At 37.2% G+C, this 20,362-nt stretch overlaps 1 protein-coding gene across 2 annotated transcripts; it reads left to right on the top strand.

Annotated features, from left to right (window-relative positions):
* The first annotated feature begins 902 nt into the window (after nt 1-902).
* Nucleotides 903-20,251, top strand: agtr1b (angiotensin II receptor, type 1b). 2 transcript variants are annotated; one of them, XM_058390469.1, is made up of 3 exons: nt 903-952; nt 1,087-1,150; nt 14,854-20,251. In XM_058390469.1, the coding sequence occupies exon 3, from the start codon at nt 14,975-14,977 to the stop codon at nt 16,067-16,069; it is 1,095 nt and encodes a 364-aa protein (XP_058246452.1). In that variant the 5' UTR covers nt 903-952; nt 1,087-1,150; nt 14,854-14,974; the 3' UTR covers nt 16,070-20,251. The 2 variants fall into 2 exon arrangements, with proteins under 2 accessions (XP_058246452.1, XP_058246445.1); XM_058390462.1 differs by lacking the exon at nt 903-952 and adding an exon at nt 5,961-6,015 and having other exon boundaries at nt 983-1,150.
* The last annotated feature ends 111 nt before the right edge of the window (nt 20,252-20,362 follow it).

Raw genomic sequence — 20,362 nt, 5'->3', positions numbered from 1 at the left:
CTTGCTTGTTTGTTTGTTTGTCTGTTTGCTTGCTTGCTTGTTTGTTTGTTTGCTTGCTTCTTTGTTTGTCTGTTTGCTTGCTTCTTTGTTTGTTTGTTTGTTTGTTTGTTTGGTGCACAAAAGGCCCCAACAGAACCTCTAGATAATACGAATATTCTAATAAGAAATGGCTCTAGTCCTCTAATCCTACATATACATCTTCCCTGCTCTAACTTTATTTCCATACTGGAACATGATTGGCTGGTATATTTTATGATGTAATAACATTCACACATCCACTACTACCATTATTTGATCTTTGGGGGAATTTTTGTTGTTGTTGTTGTTGTTGTTGTTACCCTCTGTGTTTTCTTTTTTTGGTTTAAAATAATGCAGTAATCCAAACTTTTGATTTCTCTCAAAGCTGGGACATGTGTGTGAATGCTAGCCAAGACCATTACCCTAAATGAAATCTTCATAAAATTTCAGTCTTATAACTTATTCATTTCTGAACTAGATCGTGTTGCGTCCATTCAGCTCGATTCTTCTTGCTATAATTAATCCCTTTTGATTTGACTTAATGAATGTGATTGTAGGAAAATGAAATGAAATTATTTTAAGGTCAGGAGGAACAATATTCGTCTTCAAAGCCGTTTTCGAGTGGAGTAACGGATTTACTGCTGTATATTTAAGCATTTCTCTCTCGAACCACAACCACTTGATTGAGTTTCTCATTAGGAGCTGTCTGCAGTCCACAGTCTCTGATCCTGACACTGATAAATTCACTAATAAGACTTGTGAGAAAGGCCAGCTCCTTTAGAAATGCAGCGGGTGGAGAGCGGACAGGAAACAAGTGACCGGAGCGAGAGAGAGAGAGACAGAGAGAGAGAGTGTGTGTATGTGTGTGTGTGTGTGTGTGTGTGTGGTGGTGGTGTGGTCTAGAGTCTGATGCCTCGGGGGAACAGATTGCAGAGTGTGTATGGGGGGAGATGGGGGGGGTGAGTGGATTAAGTTTATGAAGACGCAGTGTGTGTGTGTGTTTTTGTGTGTGTGTGTGAGACCGACAGGTGGTTTTGTTGCTCATCTGGACTTTGTGTTCCAATTTAGGTTAAGGACACTTATTTATCTGAAGAAGCTCCTTCACGTGGACGCTCCTCGTCATCATCATCAGGTAAGACCTCTTCATCTGTTCGCTTCTGTGAATAGTTTTGTATTATTCACAGAAATAGAAATAAATTTTCTAGCTGCTGCTGTGTGTGACCATAGACTTATTTCTTGGAATAGAGGAAACGAAATAAAAGTAGGTGCCGAAAAAGATGGAGAGAAGAGAGAGATTTACTTTATATGAAATTAATATTTAAGAAGTGTGTACATATAGTTAGGGTTAAGTTTTTATTTTAAACACAAAAAAGTGGCTTTCAGCTTTCTTTGTTTTTTCTAGGTCAGTTTTTAAAGTGTGTGTGTGTGTGTGTGTGTCTAGGAAACAGGCAGAAGTAATGAAATGTGCGGAGTCAGGGTAACAGGATTGAGCCAATAAAGCAGTTTAAATCTGTTGTTTTATATCTCAAGTGAATTCGCCAGACGTTAGTATCTGTGTGTGTGTGTGTGTGTGTGTGTCTAGAAAACAACAGGAAATAATGTTTGTGCTGTGGTGGTCACAGGATTGAGACAGTGAAATGTTCAATGACTTGAACTGACTCGTTTGAGACATCTGACGTCAGTTCTCGTCTGTGTGTGTGTGTGTGAGTGTGAGAGAGAGAGAGAGAGAGAGAGATTGTTGGAGTGACCACACCACTTACAAAAATTCACTGCCATTTTTACTGAGATTTTATCATGATGTAGCATAATTATTGGCACCCCTTCGTGTGTATGTGTGTGTGTGTGTGTGTGTGTGAGCAAGCCACACAATGAAATGAAATTGAATTGGAATGTCTTGATCACTTACAAAATCATTTTAATGTGTTTTCATAAAGATGTACCATAATTATTGCCACCCTTCATGTTTGTGTGTGTGTGTGTGTGTGTGTGTATGCAGGTGCATGTGTCAAGCACAAAATGTAGTGTATAAAGCTAGAGTAAACACTCTACATTTAAAAAGATTAATATAGTGATATTGTGGTTTTATCATGATGTACCATAATTATTGGCACCCTTCATGCATCCAGGTTTAAACCTATAGTGACACTGTATTATATTATTCGAACAATATATTTCCCAAACTATAAGTTCTGGAGTTTCTGAAGTTCATGTTCTTTCTGGATTATTTGTACATTTCCTTCTGGTTCCTCCCGGTTTCCTTCTACCACAAAGAAACATGTTCCTCATGTTCTCCCAGAGGGTTGGCTATAATAAACTGCCCTTAGAAGTGTGTGTGTGTGTGTGTGTGTGTGTGTGTGTGCACATGGTACTTGTGATGAAAATCCAGGAAGTATGACTCCAGATCCATAAAGAATAAGTTGTTCTCAGAAAGGCGTGTAATTGTTTCCTACAAAAAAAAATATAAGAAAAAGTCCTAGAGAGAATTGAGTCACTTCCTGTAATGATCATCAAAGACAACATTCACACACACCTGGCCATTTTATGTGTCTGAACCGCGTTCACTGACCAGTTCTGATCGCATTTCATGACTAGAGAGTGTTAAAAAATCTGCGAGAAGCAACAGAAGTCACTGCAGAAACAGATCTAACTCATAATTCAGTTTATTTGTGTAGCGCTTTTAACAGTGTCTCAAAGCAGCTTTACAGAAGAATAGAAACAAAGGAAAAGTTATATATAAGTTTAAAGTTAAGTTACTATTTATCCCTAACATGTATCTCTAATGAGCAAGCCTGAGGCAACGGTGGTGAGGAAAAACTCCCTGAGATGATATGAGGAAGAAACCTTGAAAGGAACCAGGCTCAGAAGAGAACCTCATCCTCATTTAGATGGACACTGGACAATAACTAATGTAAATATTGATAATGTCCTTTCTTTAACGGTGTATAGTCATGAAGAATCGTGGAACCAAAGCTCTTGAGGAACTGCTAGGTCAGTGTAGTTTCTGAGTTCGTTATTGACTTCCTTCCTGCCGAAAGCTGTAACAATAACAAACCTTGAACACATACATATCTACATTTCATTTCCTCATTAAGGCACTTATAGAAATTAATAAAAGCCGTCCACTTGACTACAAAGCATTCAGGTTACTTTTTGTCCATTTCACTATGACAGGGAAAATAAGCATAATAAAGCATGACATTATAACATTTCAATTCAATTCCATTTATTTGTATAGCACTTTTTACAATGGACATTGTCTTTGTGTCTTTAAATGGACATTGAAGCAGCTTTACAGAAGAAGAGAAACAGATAAAAGAGGAAAAGAAATTATTAAATTAAATTATTTAACTATTTTATCCATAATGAGAAGCCTGAGACGACGGTGGTGAGGAAAAACTCCCTGTGATGATATGAGGAAGAAACCTTGAGAGGAACCAGGCTCAGAAGGGAACCTCATCCTCATTTGGGTGACACTGGACAGTAAAAATAATGGAACTGTAACTATTTAATGTCCTTTATACAACAGCAATCAAGGGCCCGTGAGGAATTATTAGGTCAATGTAGTTTCTGAGTTCATTATAGGCACTAATTTCTTGCTGTCACAAGCTGACAGATGTAATGTACATAAATGAACATAAAAATCTAGATAAAAATCTAGAATCTACATGGCATCTGGCATTAAGGCACATATACACCGTTACATGGATACATAAGCATAATGATGGACACCAACCAAGACAGCAGGACAAACATATATATATATATATATATTTAGAGAGAGAGAGAGAGAGAGAGAGAGAAGGAGAGCAATGGAGCAGCACATCAAGGGAAAAAAAGGGACAGGTGAGAAAGTGGGAACACGCATTAGGAAAGGGCGTGGCACCTCCCACGTGTAAATAACAATAAATAAACCATTTTGCCAGGGATCTGGCAAGGAACTGTCCCAATAACTCCTGACATCATGATATGTTATCGATTTTAAGCTAACTGTCTCCCTTGTATTGAAGTAAATCTATTGTTGTGTTGTTGTTTTTTCCCCCTGATTATCTCTGAAGCTCCAGAGACTCTTGCTAAAGTTCAGGTACAGACATTTTGTTCCCATGGACGGGCCATAATATCCACAGTGTTTTACAGAATGTTAAGGAAAGCAGCGTGCACATGGGAACGATTCCAGCAACAAATTTCCATCTGTTCCAGACTTTTTATGATGGCATTTTTGTTATGGCCTGGAATGTGTTTGATAGTGTTTTAAAGTGCATGTATTTTTATATCAGTTCCCTGATCTGTACGACCCCATCTGTCTGTTTTGTCTGTTTTAATCATCATGATGGCATGCAGCTTTTTGTCTCAAGCTTTTGATCACTTTTATTCATTAATCACACAAAGAGAAAAGAGCATGTAATAAATAGTAATAATAAATAAATAGTAATAATAAATAAATGTAAACACAATTTTAGTTACTGTATAGTAATCTTTCTCTCAGTCTCTCTCTCTCTCTCTCTCTTTAACATCTCCCTCTGTCTCTACCTTACTCTCTCTCTCTCTCTCTCTCTCTCTTTAACATCTCCCTCTGTCTCTACCTTACTCTCTCTTTCTTACTCTTTCTCTTTTTCTCTTTTTTAACCAAAAACTATGCAAAACAAACTGTCAATCACTTTATATTACCTTTAAACAAAATGCATTGAATGACCAACGATCCTCCAAAGTCCATGAACTCTTTTGTCATTCACACTCCGGCTCCTGCAAAACACCATATATCTGTAGGACATTCTTCAAATTCTACCACACTTCTTTCTGTTAAACACTTAAGCATATTGAAAAATATAGAAAATATTAGAAGAATCTTAAAAATAATAATAATAAACGAATAAAATAAAAGAAACTTTTCCACACAAATGAAAAATATAGAATTTTTTGGCAGAATCTTTAAAATAAAATAAAATAAAAATGAAAAATCTTTTCCACACTAATGAAAAAATAGAACCTCTTAGCAGAATCTATAAATGAAATAAAATAAAATCAAATCATATTTTCCACAAAACCGTAGCAGAATCTTTAAATAAAAATAAAATTAAATTAAATAATAATCTTTTCTTCACAAATGAAATATATAGAAAATATTTGCAGAATCTTCATGATAAAATAAAATGAAAATCTTTTCCACACAAATGAAAAATTTAGAAACTGTTAGCAGAATCTCTGAATTAAATAAGATAAAATAAACAATATAATAATAATAATTTCCACACAAATGAAATATATAGAAAATCTTCACATAATCTTAAGAAGAAAAGAAAAAGAAAGGAAAAGAAAATCTTTTCAACAAACACAGTCTACTCAGGTGTCCTTTTTTCAGTCTTATTATAAACTTGATTATATAATGATATATTTCTATGAAGATCTAGAAGATATAAAGGAACTGCAGCATTTCTGATCTGTTCTTGTTACAGTACAGATACTTTACTACAGTCAAACAATAGTGAAGTTGGTTTTCTTTCATTATTTCATTATTTCTGTAACGCTCCTGTTTGTGTTCTTGAGGTCAGTGTGTGCTTTCTGTGTGAGAATTGTTGTGTATTGATAACTATTTAATCTCTTTCTCTATCTGATATTCCTCTCTCTCTTATACGCCATCTGATCTCTCTTAATCTGATCTCACTCTTGCTCAGTCTGATCTTTCTCTCTCATATCATCTGTTGTGGCACTGATATTAAAACTATTACAGTGTGTGTAAACTGTCTTGTTCTTTGCAGCTCAGTGGTTCAGTTTACTCTGTGAATAGACAGCAGTGGAGTGTTTTCAGGCTCATACTGCTCTGTTGTTAGACCTTTTGTTCAGGACACTGTTTCATTTTTGGCTCTTTAAGGGGGAGTGAGTAAGTGGGGGAGTGATAAAGCGCAGACGCTGCTAACAGCTAACAGAGTGTTTGTTACTTCATCCAGAGCGCTCATGTTTCTACACTTCACACGCTGCTTTGGGATTTTTGACAGACAGATCGTAAGTACAATTCAGTGTGCATTCGAAATATTCATCTTTATCATAATATTCTTAGATTTATTTTGTTTTTAAAAAATCTGAAATTATTTTCTTTTTACTTTATACATCTTTTCATTTACATTAAATTATTATTATTATTATTATTATTATTATTATTATTATTATTTCACACAATTTGTCTATTTGACTACCTGGTGACATTTGTGCAGAGGCTTTTAAACTCTTACTTCATCTCTGTAATCTGTAAACACAGTGATGCAGCAGAGCTTTAATCCTCAGATTAGCTTCAACTTTCATGCTAATTCCGCCGCTAACTAGCTGAGCCGTATAGCTGCATTGCATTCTGGCAGTCCAGCGTTTGCCTCAACGTCTCCACAACTTTAACTTCTCATTACTCAATCAAAACAAAAAACATAAAAAATCTCTGAACAGTTCGTTTTTTGTTCACACCATTATTCATTGGATGCCTGGTGGTCCAGCAGCAAGATCCTGTGCACTGACCATAACAACCAGGGTTCGATTCCTGGACAGGAAATTAACCCAGACACTGAGGGGGTTAACTCTCAGGGCGGGTCTCAAGCCTGGATAAAATGGGATGGTTGTGTCAGGAAGGGCATCCGGGATAAAACCTGTGCCAAAATCAAAATACGAGGAGCTAGATGGTCCTCTAATGGTTAAAGAGTAAGTAGAGTTAACACAGATGGCTCACTGATCAAACTCCTAAGTTATTTCTGATTGAAAATGTTACACTCTTCTTCAGAACCTCTACACATTCTGTCATTATCACTATCATGACATGCAAAATGATCCGTTTAATCATCTAAATCTGTCAGACTTACATCTCCATTAATACCTCTGACATGGATTGTCTCCTAAATTAGCAAATGACCTTTTTGGCAATTTTCTCTAAGGCATATGTGACTTTAGATGTAAGATTTGCATGCAGATGTGAGTTCTTCTGTTTATATGTCACACCTTACTACAAAAAGTAATGACCTGTATACATACAAATGTGCAAGTTCAGTTTCTGTGAAGTGAGGAGTTGATTTTTTATATGTACTGATGATATCTGTATCTACAGGTCGGATACAGTGTGAACATTTTGGCCAATGAAAAACTTCATTTTGGCCAATTTGCTTACACAAGAACTAGGTTTTGAAGCATGAAGGAAATATTTTGGGGGAGTTACTACATTTGGCAGACATCTGTAGAGCCGCAAACACTTACAGTTTAGAGAATGTTAAGACATTGTTGTTGTTTTTGAGCCACAGTTTTTAAGAAAAACTGAAATATGAAAAAGAAAAGAAGCACTTATTTGTTTTTTTGTTTTGTTTGGAGCTAATACAGAAATCTGAGTATCATGCCTTAGGTTCAATGAAATGCTTAGGTGAAGCTGAGAGAATAGAATTTAAACAACGAAAAGGGCTAAAGTCAAAAGAAAATAAGACTTAAGAGTAGTAATAAGTATGTACAGTATTATTATTACTGTATGTGTGCAAATCTACAGTATTTATATATTAGCATATTGAGCAACATTTCAGTAGCTGCCATCACCCCATGATTTGGCCCTTCGTCAAACTCGCTCAAATCCTTACGCTTGTCCATTTTTCCTGCTTCTAACTAATCAACATTGAGGACAAAATGTTGACTTGCTTCCTAATATATCCCACCCACTAACAGGTGCCATGATGAGGAGATCATCAGTGTTATTCACTTCACCGCTCACTGCTCACAATGTATATAGATTCATTTTGCAGTTGCGGTGTGTAGTTAGTCCACAGCGTTATAATACACAAGTCTTTATTACACATTGCTATGAATTCTAAAGATATGGTAGCTTAGTGGTTAATGCATTGATCTACAGATCAGAAGGTTGTGAGAATCCCAGGTCCACCAAGCTGCCACTGCTTGGCCGCTCAGCAAGGCCCTTAACCCTCAGTTGTATAAAAATGAGATGAAAAGTCGCTCTGGATAAGGACATCTGCTGGAAATGTAACGATAATATGATAATGTCGTGACATGAGCATGACAAAGATCCACTAATTTCTCACAGAAATCATATCAAAGCAACATATTAGCACCAGACATTTAAAAATAAATCCCTAAACATATCGACCATGTTCCGGATATAAGTTTTCCTTTAAGCGGTATCAGATAGCTCGTGTAACTTTACGTCTTCTTCCCCTCTGATTGTTCAGCGTGGCATCTGCTCTTAACCGCACGTGCGTTTTGAGCAGAGCTCAGGCGGAGGAGTGTGTCTGCCGTCACAGTGCGACGCAGAAGTGGATAATTGTTTTTATAGTAGCCACAGTTGTGCTGATGCGGTGCATTTCCAGCCCGGCCCTCTGCTCAGCAGGAGGCGGAGGATTAAATGACTCATTAACTTGATCACGGAGCACTTTCGAGTGCCTGGTGCCTCTTTTTGCCAGATGGTGTTAACAACCGCTGCTTTTAAGAGCAGCACAGATAGTTTGGTCACTGTTTAAAGCTGGACCAAATGCACCTTCTCGGTGGAGAATTCGCCATCGTCCTCCCGGGTGTCGTGCGGCAAGAAAGCAGACGTTAGAGTTTAATGCATCTCGTGAGGACTTTTGAAAATGCTGAAGTTTGGAGAGATGTTTGTAGATTGAAAGATTTGAGTGCTTTGTGAGTAGCGTTGTGTGTGGGGATAAGTTGGTCCAACTTTCCTGTTCTTTCAATCATGCTTGGATTCGGAGTCATTTTAAATGTTCATATGTAAACGTTGTGCTTTATTAAGAATGTCGGAAACATCTGGCACACCTGGACATGACAGGAAATTGCTTGTACGTGTGCAGAAATTTGGAAAAATACACACACACACACACACACACACCCACACACACTAACACTATGCAAAACACCAAAGCAGTCCATATTCTGACCAGAAAAACTAGCTAGAATTTAGGTCAGGGAGACGTATAATTTCCTAATACTCCTAAATCCAAAACATCCCTTAACCATGAGCTTCCTCTAGATCTAGACCTCTATTTTCATTGTAGTTAGATCACCCATAATGCCTTTTGACAACCTTGTCACATTTGTGCAGTGGATTTTCCTCTTTATGTAAAAGCAGTGATGCAGCAGAGCTTTAATCCTTTAGTGAGTCTATTTCTCTAACCTTCTCATCCATTCACGCTAAATCTAATTCCACCCTAGATCGCTAGCTAGCTGAGGCGAGTCTGTTTCTTAACTAACAAGGTGTCCTATAGCTGCAATACATTCTGGGACTTCACATCCAATGTTGGTATCAGCTTCTCCACTACTTTTACTTCTTATTATATCTTGAATAATTAGAATGTTATCCACAGCAGATTTGTTTTCTAGGTGTTTTTGGTGAAACCTCTGCATTCATCCAAAATCTATAATCGCTGAAAGCATCTGATTGGTCAAAAAATTCTCAATTGTACCTAAGTATCGCTGCTCCATACTTACAACGCACTGAAAATATACAAATTAACCCACATTACATGGTATACAATGGAGTCCAAAAGTCTGAGAGTTATTTTGCATTTATTTCTATTTTAATCCATTTTTTATTACAACAAATGATATTATTATGTGCAGTTATTGCAAAGAGACTTCACGTCTATATTACTGAACAGGTGTAGATATATAAACAGAATCTAGCATATAAAAGCAGATCATTTTATTGTTTCTATATTTGGATTATTTCTATTTATCATATACTATTTTTTTCATTTGATAACTGCTTTCTTGATTTTTGTTGAATTTTCCCTACTGTTAGTAGTCGAACATCTCATTTCATCTGATCTCGTCTTATTATCGATGTTAACTTCAGTAAAAAGTCGGATCTTTGCAATATTCACATGCATGTCGGAGTTTCTCAGTATTCGTTTCGTCGTGCCCACGAGCTCATACAGACTCCACAAGTTTGTGTAAAACCTTACGATCTGTTATTGATCTAAGCCATCAGTGTGCAGTCTGATCACACGCTTCAGTAGCAGAGATTAGACATTTGGGCAACTGCCAGACATCTCTGGCAATTGTGTACAGTGTAGATAATATCACTCATTTGCTTACGTTTAAATAGGGACTTAGACATAATGCAGAATTTTGAATAAATATTTGTTTTAAATAGTTTAAAATTCATCCAGTGATTGTTGCAAAAAATATGCAACCAAGAAGAAGGTTAATCCAGGGTTTAGGATTTACAGTGTGAAACGTGAGATTGTGAAGAACTGAGGGCAATAAGAAGCCTTTATTATCCCCACACATACATTACAGAACAGTGGAATTCTTTTCTTCGCATATCCCAGCTGAGGAAGTTGGGGTCAGAGTGCAGGGGCAGCTATAATACAGCACCCTTGGAGCTGGGAGGGTTAAGGGCCTTGCTCAATTACCCAACAGTGGAGCTTGGTGGTACTGGGCCTTGAACCTCAATCCTCTGATCAACAAGCCAGAGCCTTAACCACTGGAACCACCACTGCCCCTTGGTGATTAGTTGTTAAGCCTGGGTAAAGTATGAGTAGTGAACAACAATAACCCAGGATTCTGTTTACCCAAAGTTTAATGTCATGTCCACCTCTATCATAAATTCGGCTCATCTAGATATTTTCAAAATGTCAGATGTAAACTGAGCTAGAACACAGAGTCTCCTTTAAGAGCACATCCTGTATTTTATTTCTCTGACTTTCAAACCGTCACTGTGTTGACCGCAGGTCTGACCCACCTTGACCCTGTGTGCCTAAATCTCAACCCACTGACAGACTTCCTCGTCTGAAAATATGCTGTGAAAATAACTAAACACATGCAATTACTCCACAAGACATTCTCACACTCTTTTTTTGTTGTTTATAGCCTCAACCATCATGTATGTATATAGAATACGAACAGATGTTTGACAAATTAATGGAAAATCCTGTGGCTCTGTCAGGATGTCGGGGCATTTATTTATTTTGCTGTCCTGCTCTGAGTCCATTAGAGAAAAGCATGACTGCAAACAAATACTGAATTTTTTCTAAATGATTAACTTTTGTAATCCTATGATGAAATGTTTCTCTGCGTATGGGCGTGGCCTTATCCATGTTGACTCCGCCCCCAGACCAGGCCTAATGAATAGTATGAAATGAAGTATATCCTCCACACACACTACTTATCAAAACTTATATAAAATTACGTGGGATTTTGTAGTGACGAGTTAGTGCTTTCTTTTTTTCCCTTCTTCTTCTTCTTCTTCTTCTTCTTCTTATTTTTTCTCTCCTTTTTTACTCTCCTTTTTGTTCTTCTTTTTTTTATATTTTTCTTCTTCTTCTTCTGCTTCTTCTTCTTGTACATTTTTTCTTTTCTTCGTGTTCTACTTCTTAATTTTTTTCTTTTTCATATTTATAATAATAATAATTATTAGTATTATTATTATTTAATATTTGTATACAAAAAATACATATTATTGTATATTTAGTCTTTTTTTTATTCTTCTTCTTCATGTTAGTATCCTTCATATTCTTCATTTTCTTCTTCTAAAAAATAAATAACAAATAATCATCACTGACAAAGGATGAAGGATTGACCTTAGATAGATAGATAGATAGATAGATAGATAGATAGATAGATAGATAGATAGACAGATAGATAGATAGATAGATAGATAGATTGTTTTTAATAATAATAATAATAATAATAATAATAATAATAATAATAATAATAATAAAACTGCTCACAGTAAATATTACAAAAATATTATAGTATATTTTGGCAAATAACATATGTTGAAATAATAAATCTGCCAGATGTCAGGGCATGATGTTTATGGCCATGCGCTGTGTCCACTTGCTGTATGGAACTTAATGTTTTCCACATTATTAGGTACGAGCAGGTCTGTTCCATCTGCAGGGACGCTTTAGTGAGTGCAGAACTTGTGCAGGAAACTCAGGGTGTTATTTCATCGCTCTGTTGTTCTTGGCACCTCAACATTCCCCTCCTGCAACAAACACCACATCTGTAACTAATAAAGCTGTTTCTGTTACACCGGGAGGCCTTCTCTGTGAAACCGGAGAAAAGGCCCATGCGCATGTGACACACACATGAAACCACTCTCGTGTTTAAAATGAAAATATTATACTGCTTAAAATGAGACGTATTATTGTTGCAATTAAAATGGATCTCGTCCTGAAACGTGATCAGTTACAGCAGCTTGATGTGTAGCTAGAATGGATATGGACTGACATCGGTATGCAGGGTGGAGAGGAAAAATGTAGAGGATGTTAAGATCCATATTAATAATAATAATAATTATAATAAAACTGTGTTTTTAATATTGAGGTGTTTGTTACAGTGTTCACTGAGGGTCAGCTTCTACCCACACAGCTGCTCAAGTCTGCTCTCTTGTGGTCTGTAGCAGTAACACAGACCACAAGAGAGCAATTTATATCAGAGCCTTTATTCTGTTAAATTAGATTAGATCAGATTAACAAACACATACTGGCTTATTAAATCAGTTAAACAAATAGACAGAATAGGGCAGAAATATGAAAATACATCAGAGGGAAGAAAATAAACAGAAAAAGAAAGATGTTTATTTTTACTATGACGATTATTATTATTATTAGCAGTAGTAGTAGTAGTAGTAGTAGTAATGGTAATTGATTTTATTAGTAGTAGTAATAATAGTAGATGTAGTAGCATTAATTGTGTTATTATTATTCGCTGTATTAGTAGTCATTGTACTGATTTTATTTTTAGCAGTAGAAGTAGCAGTTGCATTGTTTTTATTAGTAGTAGTAATTGATTTTATTAGTAGTAGTAATAGTAGTAGTAGTAGTCATTGATTTTATCTTTATTAGTAGAAGTAGTAGTAATTGATTTGAGTAGTAGTAGTAATAGTAATAATAGTAGTAGTAGTAGCACTGATTTTATCTTTAGTAGGAGAACTAGTAGTAATTCATTTTATTAGTAGTAACAGAAGCAGCTTTCATTTTATAATTACAGTAGTAGTAGTAATTGTGTTGATTTTATTATTAGTAGTAATAATAGTAGAAGTAGGAGCATTGATTTTATTAGCAGTATTAGAAGTAGTAGCATTCATGGTAGCATTGATTTTATTTATTTTAGGAGAACAGAACAGAAGAATCACAGGCGAATAGGTGCAGGTGACAGTGCTAGAATTCAGGTGATTGGGGGCGTGGTAGCGTGGCTGACGTTGGTGAATCCGTGACAGTGGGTCATTTTTATTTTAAAGGTAATAAAGTAAAGAAAGATGCTTTATTGCTATCATATACAATACAGTGAAGTAGTGTGGAAACTCTAAAACAGCAACAAGGACATTTAAAAATAACGCTCTAAAAAAAAAAATTAGAAGTTAAAAAAGAAAAATAAAGAAGTACAGTTTAAAACTTCTACAAGATTGCAAATAGCAGACAAAGTGTATTGTCTTGATTATTTTCTGTGTATTGAGGTGTGTGTGTGTTGTACATTGAAATGTCCATATTGCACAAAGTATAAAACCATTAGAATTTGTATGAAGTGACAAAGTGAACTGTGGTGTAGAAGAAGAAAAAGAAGAAGAAGAAAAAGGAGAAGAAGAAGAAGAAGAATTATTACTACTACTACTAATAATAATAAATATGATTAATAATGATTATTAAAAAAGATACTATTGGCACTACTACTATATAATAATAATAATAATAATAATAATAATAATAATAGAAATTATACAGAGAGGTGAAAAATTCAAGCAAGAAAAAAAAACAACACAAAAACCCCAAGTGTTGAGCCACCACAAGCATTATTTTGCCTCATGTCAACTGTTATTGAGCGATTAAAAAAAATTCCAAATCATTTTCCATTATCCAGTGTTGTGATGAAGTTGGAGAGCACTGTCTGACCCTGTGAAGGTCATAGCATACGATTTACATCCAAAAAAAATACACAAATTTAAGACTTGTATATAAAACCTGAAAACTCTCCTTCTAGAGCTTGATTTTAAAGGGCACTGGCTTAATGTTGGCTGATCTGAGTGATCTAATTAAAAGCTAAATTACAATCATTGAGAAAAGGGCAAGGCCACAATAAGCACCACGCTTAGTCCCATTAAACCTTAAGTGACACGGATTGCTGCACGTTTTTCCACATTTTATTTTACGTCCTTTAATGAGACGTCTTTAAAGCAGAGCTGCAGGCTGACTCTCTACAGTAAACATGTTGGATCTTCTCACAAGTTTCCACAGTCCGGACCCCTGGTGACCTGTTTGTTTAGGTGTGTGCTGATTAGAAGCTCACACGCTGAGTCCAAGCCTCCACAGAGTCTGAAATGTGACAAACATCTCTCTTTGTATGTCTCTCTCCCTCTCTCTCTCTTTCTCTCTCTCTCTCTCTCTCTCTCTCTTTCGTCACTTGAACCTCAAACCGTTTCATGGCGCACTTTTCCGAGCATGTTTGTAACATGCTGTACTTCATTAGAGCGGCTCATAACCCCTCCGTCTTTTTTCCGGCGGCTGCATCCACACGGACAGCCCTTTCCATAAACACTGTACATGTTTACTGTTACCTTTTACTACTTGGATAGGGGGAGACTGTGAAAGGCTAACCACAGGTTCTTGACAGGCCATATATCATGATTTCAAAGCCTCTTCTCACCATAAACATCATAAAGCATAAGCTGTACATGGTGTCTTATTTCGCAAAAAAAAAAAAAAAAATGATCTAAACACTAGTTGTAGTGGTTTTAATGAGAAGACGTCGCCTGGAAGGGTTTCTTACTAGGCTTTTGGGGCCATTTTTTACAACCCATGACTGTGGTAATGATAGCTCTCCTTTCTCCTGGATGATGATTGACATTTTTGTTGTTCTCTTTTATAGGGGACGGTGAGGCCTGCTAGAAAAGCGATCAGCCGGATGCACCCCATGGATGCAGCACCCAGTTTGCAAAACGTAGGCTCTTACAACCTTTGAAATCCTTTGAAGAACTATAAACGGAGAAATGGAGAACCTAACGGCGGAATCGAATGAGATATTGCCACTAAAGTGTAACATGACCGGCAGCCACAATTTCATCTTCACCTTTGTGCCGGTTGTCTACGCTTGCAACTTCATCATTGGGATGGTGGGTAACAGCATGGTGGTAGCTGTTATCTACCGCTACATGAAGCTGAAGACCGTCGCTAACGTGTTCGTGCTCAATTTGGCTGTATCGGATCTCACCTTCCTTGTAACTCTGCCCATGTGGGCAACGTTCACTGCCTTGGGCTACCACTGGCCGTTTGGAAGTTTCCTGTGCAAGGCCAGTGCAGGTCTGGCTATCTTCAACCTCTACACTAGTATCTTTTTCCTGACAGCGCTCAGCGTGGATCGCTACTTGGCCATCGTTCATCCGATGGGCTCGCGGCGGCGGCGTACGCTACTCTACGCCCGAATTACCTGTGTACTCGTGTGGGTTTTTGCCTTTGTTCTAAGCATGCCTACTGCACTAAGCAGGGACATCTACAAGGTCAAGGATCATCCCTCTACACTCTGTGGAATCTGGAGCAACAAGCAGATCCATCTTCTGGTGTCTCTCAGCATCCTGAAGAGCGTACTAGGGTTCCTTGTGCCCTTCCTTATCATCATCACCTGTGACTGCCTGATGGGTTGCGCCCTGTTGAAAGCCAAAGGTTTGTTAAGGAAGAGCACGCGCTCTCGGGAGGACGAAACTCTGCGTATGTTAGCTGCTGCTGTCCTGGCCTTCTTTGTCTGCTGGGCTCCTCACCAGGTCTTCCACTTCATGGAGCTTCTGGCAATGCTGGGGGTGGTGAAGGACTGCCACGTTCTAGATCTCATCGACACGGCCATGCCCTTCAGCATATGCCTGGCTTACTTCAACAGTTGCGTCAACCCCATTCTCTACAGCTTTGTGGGTCACAACTTTCGCAAGAACCTCCTGAGGTTGCTGCACTGTGAGTCGAGTCCTGTTACAAGAAACTCCAGTCTCAGCACCAAGATGACTGCTCTGTCCACCAGAGCTTCTCAAGTGCTACGACTGTCCAGTAAGAAAGACTCGGAGTATAACGCTAACACGGTGGAAGAGCCGAAGACTTAGTGCATTGGGAAGGTCATCTTTCTTGCTTCATCTCGTTTGTCTTTGAGTTTAAAGTACAACAAACTATTAAGACAGATTTGAGTAAGGTTCATTTCAAAAGAAGTGTAGGGTTTTTCCATCTCACAAAACGAGACAAATCCAGGCACCAGGCTTTGGGGAAGGGATGGAAGTTTTTATTGAATGTTAATAGTATTACACTGAGGGCCAGATGTGCTGACTTGGGATTAGATGTTTGTGTTCTGCAACAAAACCTTTCAAGTTATATATGAACCTTGGGTTATATATGAACCTATGAGTCTAAACACGCACTTTTTAGCACCATGCACACTGCTTTTCCTTCATATACTACACTACGGGAAATTAGCAGAGGCTAGTTTATGTGTGATTTAGTTTGTTTTGTCTTTTTGCCAAACTGGGTATAAATTAGGGCATTACCTCGCTCTGAAATTCAGTGCCAAAAAAAACTTTAAGGAAGTTGCATATTTTGGTGATCCTGGTTTCAGCACACAAGTCACATCTATCAGTTTACCTCACATCTAACAATAGTACAGTTGAATTTCACACAAATACATCCTGCTTGCAGTGTAAATTAATTGAAGACTAATTTCAAGTCTCTTTTCGCTCACTCAAGCTCCTAACCCACTCCCACACAAGTCACACCCAGCTTTGATTGTTAAGATGAGATAAAGATAAACCTTTTAAAATAAAAGTCTTAATACCTAAAAATACCCTAAATGAACTTTCCGTCCATCTCTAACATGTCCATCGAAGCTCTGTCCAGTATTCCAGTAAATCCGTTTCTATTTTTAAGGTTATGCAAGGTTATGCACGTACTGTGAAACACCAGTCTATCAGTGCTATTACTAATCAAACTTGGCTAGCCTGATGGGAAAATCAATGTTTGCAAGAACTAAAGACTACTTCACGTTCTATTTATGTAAGCAAGCAATCTCCCAGTGTAAAGATTCTCAAACGTTTTAGAGTCAGGGAGAGCTTTTACAAACAAACTTTTCAAAATATTAAAGTAGTTATATGGGTACGATAATATTTAGGAGCCAGAGAGTTTTTTCCAACCATATGACCCAACAAAATTATTAATTCCAGTGGATATGTATAATAACATTCATAATTCTGGTGGAAAAAGAAAAAAGTCCCATTTTGAGAACCATGGGTCTAGAATATTTCCAAATTTCTCATAAAATTTAATTTTGTTCACCTATTTTTGAGCCCAAAATGGTATTATATGATTGCATTGTGAGTTTAAAGGGTTTTTCTTAAATCTCCTAGTCACCAAAGCTTCAACTTCTATCCATGAAAGAGAACTATTTTTCAGAATTTACGGCACCCGGAAGATGCCCTAATTATCTTTATCTAATTTATACAACTGAGTAGTTTAGGGTTAAGGACCTTGCTCAAGGGCCCAGCAGTGGCAGCTTGGTAACCCTAGGATTAAAACTTTGATGAGTTGTCCAACATCTTCCCCACTGAGCTACCACTGGCCTGTACTAACTCATATCTTTAGCTAGCTAAACTCCTACCAACTTGTCCAACACTGACAAAAGAACAACAAAAAAATAACCTATTGACTTGTTAAGCATCATATTTGCATTGAACAGGTCTAATCAGAATGTCAGTAAATACCATAAACCTCATAAGCAACAATAAAATCAAGCCAGAAATTGTTAGCTAGTCAGATAACAACCTTCAAACTGAAGGAAACTTTGTAGTTGCTCAGTAGCCCATTCAACTGCTTCCTTAAACCTGACCACTTTCCTGACTCAATTTTGCTATGATTATCTCCAGGGTTGAGGGTTTGATTCCCGCCTCTGTTCAGTGTGTGTGTAGTTTGCATGTTCTCCACATATTTTTGGGGTTTCCTCTGGGTTCTCCAGTTTCCTCCACCAGTCTAAAAACATGCTTGTAGGTTGATTGGGACCACTAAATTGTCTGTAGTGTATGTGTGTGTGTGTGTGTGCAATTGTGCCCTGTGATGTCTTGACACCCTGTCCACGGTGTCCCCTGCCTTTTACAACAAAGTCCACTGAGATAGCCTTCAGGTTCGCCATGACTCTGTGTATGATATTCTTCCTGATGTGGGGAAGTGATGACTCAAACAAATTAAACCTCTGTGTTACTAATTGGAGGGTCAGTGATTCAAGCCCGAGAACCACAACACTGGTATTTTTTGGGCTCTTCAGCAAGGCCCTTAACCCTCTTTTCTCCAGTGTGCTGTACCATGTCTGACCCAGTGCTCTGACCCAAACTTCCTAAAAAGCTGGGATGTTACTTGGCCAGGAATCAAACCCGGGATCTGTTTGTTAGAGCAATGGAGCCTAACTTATCCTCCAGGGATCCAGAATTAGAAGTCTTCACCAGTTAAGACATCACTTGTATCACTGTAGAATAAATGTTTCATATGTTAACTTTATTTACTATCAGAATGATCCTACTTCTGAAGCGGTAATTACGAGAACGTTCTCAGAAAAAAACATGAAACACAAACGAGTATTGATTATGCAGTTTTACTCAGACACATACTATGGTGTAAAAATGTATAGAATGGTTGTTGATCTACATAAATTATTTTTGAGCAAAACAGAAAGTTTGTTGAAATTAAGTTGTTGAAAGTTTCAGACCCCATCCATCTCGGAAATTTGTCGTAATTACGACTTGAGGGGACATCTATGTGCGACTTCCTAGCGGTAATTCCGATCAGCAGTGTTCTACAGAGTAGTTTGCAAGATTTTAGACATCTTTTGCTTGGCTCTTTACACAACATGATCTTAACAGGAGGATTTGAATATTTTTTAAAAAATAAATATATTTCTTTGTCATTTAAATCTTCACTAGCTAAAACATCACCTGGATCCTGAAACACCAGCTCCCTTGTGTAAACTTTTTCACATTTATGGCAGACACCCTTATTCAGAGCAACTTTTTATACAACTGAGTGATTGAGGGTTAAGGGCCTTGCTCAGGGGCCCAGTAGTGGCAGCTTGGTGGACCTGGGATTCAAACTCTCAACTCGGTCAGTAATCCAATGCCTTACCCACTAAACCTCCACATCCCCCCTTTTTTTCAGCTGGATATCATTTTTTTGTCCACCAAAGCAATACCATCAGCTTTTACTATGTTTGTTTTTCTGTTTTCAGCCATTTTCTTTCTCATGTGTACTATAATCATCACTTCCTTTAATCGTGTAATTATTGAATAATTACAAAATTCCACCCAAATTTTAGTTTTTATTATACCTTATAGATTAACATACAGGACAGTGCAGCTGTAACCTAAAAGTAATACACACTTTTTTAAACAAAAAATATAACAAGCTATAAGCTTTCCAAAAGAATGAAGAGGTGGTTCAGTTGAATAGTTTGCAATAATGTTAACTTCAGAATAAAGATATGACATCTTTCTTAGTAGCTTAGACTCAGTTCAGAGAAATGACACATGGAAGATGCATTTTTATTGCAGTATTTTTATATGTAAGATACATATATACATAGATACTTCAGGGATCTACAGGAGATCTCATGAATAAAAATAATTCCAGTCTATCTTTGCTAACCTCGATCTAATCTATCTTGTATGTACATGCAAGATTTACAGGAATTTGTGGACCACACACACACACACACACACACACACACTTTAGATAAGCATTACAAATCCGAAAAGGTCATTTCAGGTCAAGTTGATATGAAACACGACATGTATAAAAACTCTTACGCTTTAGATAGATCGACTTAATATATTCGTGTATTTAAGGCTGTTCACCTGTGGTCTTTCTCGTGCTGGTAAAATTGTGATGAGTTACAGACTGTATGTGGCTGTATATAGATGTTGGTGGTACATCTGATCGTTTTAGAAGAAGTTTCATATTTATCAAACTTGTATATAGTGTAACATTTGTATTGATATTTGAAATATGTCGTCTGAGTAACGTGTACATTTTTATATCACTGTTTGGTCATTGAATGGATTATCGTGAGGAATGTGTGTAATTAGTCGTACATCTGTGTGTTTTATTTGTGTGGCAGGCTGGGAAAACTATATACATGTTGAAATGGTGACATTTTGTACTATAGTTCTGAAGCCCACAGACTTTCCTTGAATTATTTTGGTCTTTCACATGGATTTCATCCACTAGAAAACATCAAAAAATTGAAAATAAAGAAAGATGCACTTAAAGGTTTGATTTTGTCTGTAACACAGGGACATCACGGACATTTTAACAGCTGGTTTCTGATTACAAACCGACTTATGTCTGTTCATGTGCTATCGGAATGATCC

The sequence above is a fragment of the Hemibagrus wyckioides genome, linkage group LG01, assembly GCF_019097595.1.
Source record: "Hemibagrus wyckioides isolate EC202008001 linkage group LG01, SWU_Hwy_1.0, whole genome shotgun sequence".
NCBI lineage: Eukaryota > Metazoa > Chordata > Actinopteri > Siluriformes > Bagridae > Hemibagrus > Hemibagrus wyckioides.
The sequence above is the reverse complement of the archived record's forward strand: the minus strand, read 5'-3'. Positions and strand labels throughout refer to the sequence as shown.

Excerpts from the sequence above, each read along its gene's own strand:
- agtr1b (XM_058390469.1), top strand. The coding sequence starts at position 14,975 with ATGGAGAACCTAACGGCGGAATCGAATGAGATATTGCCACTAAAGTGT.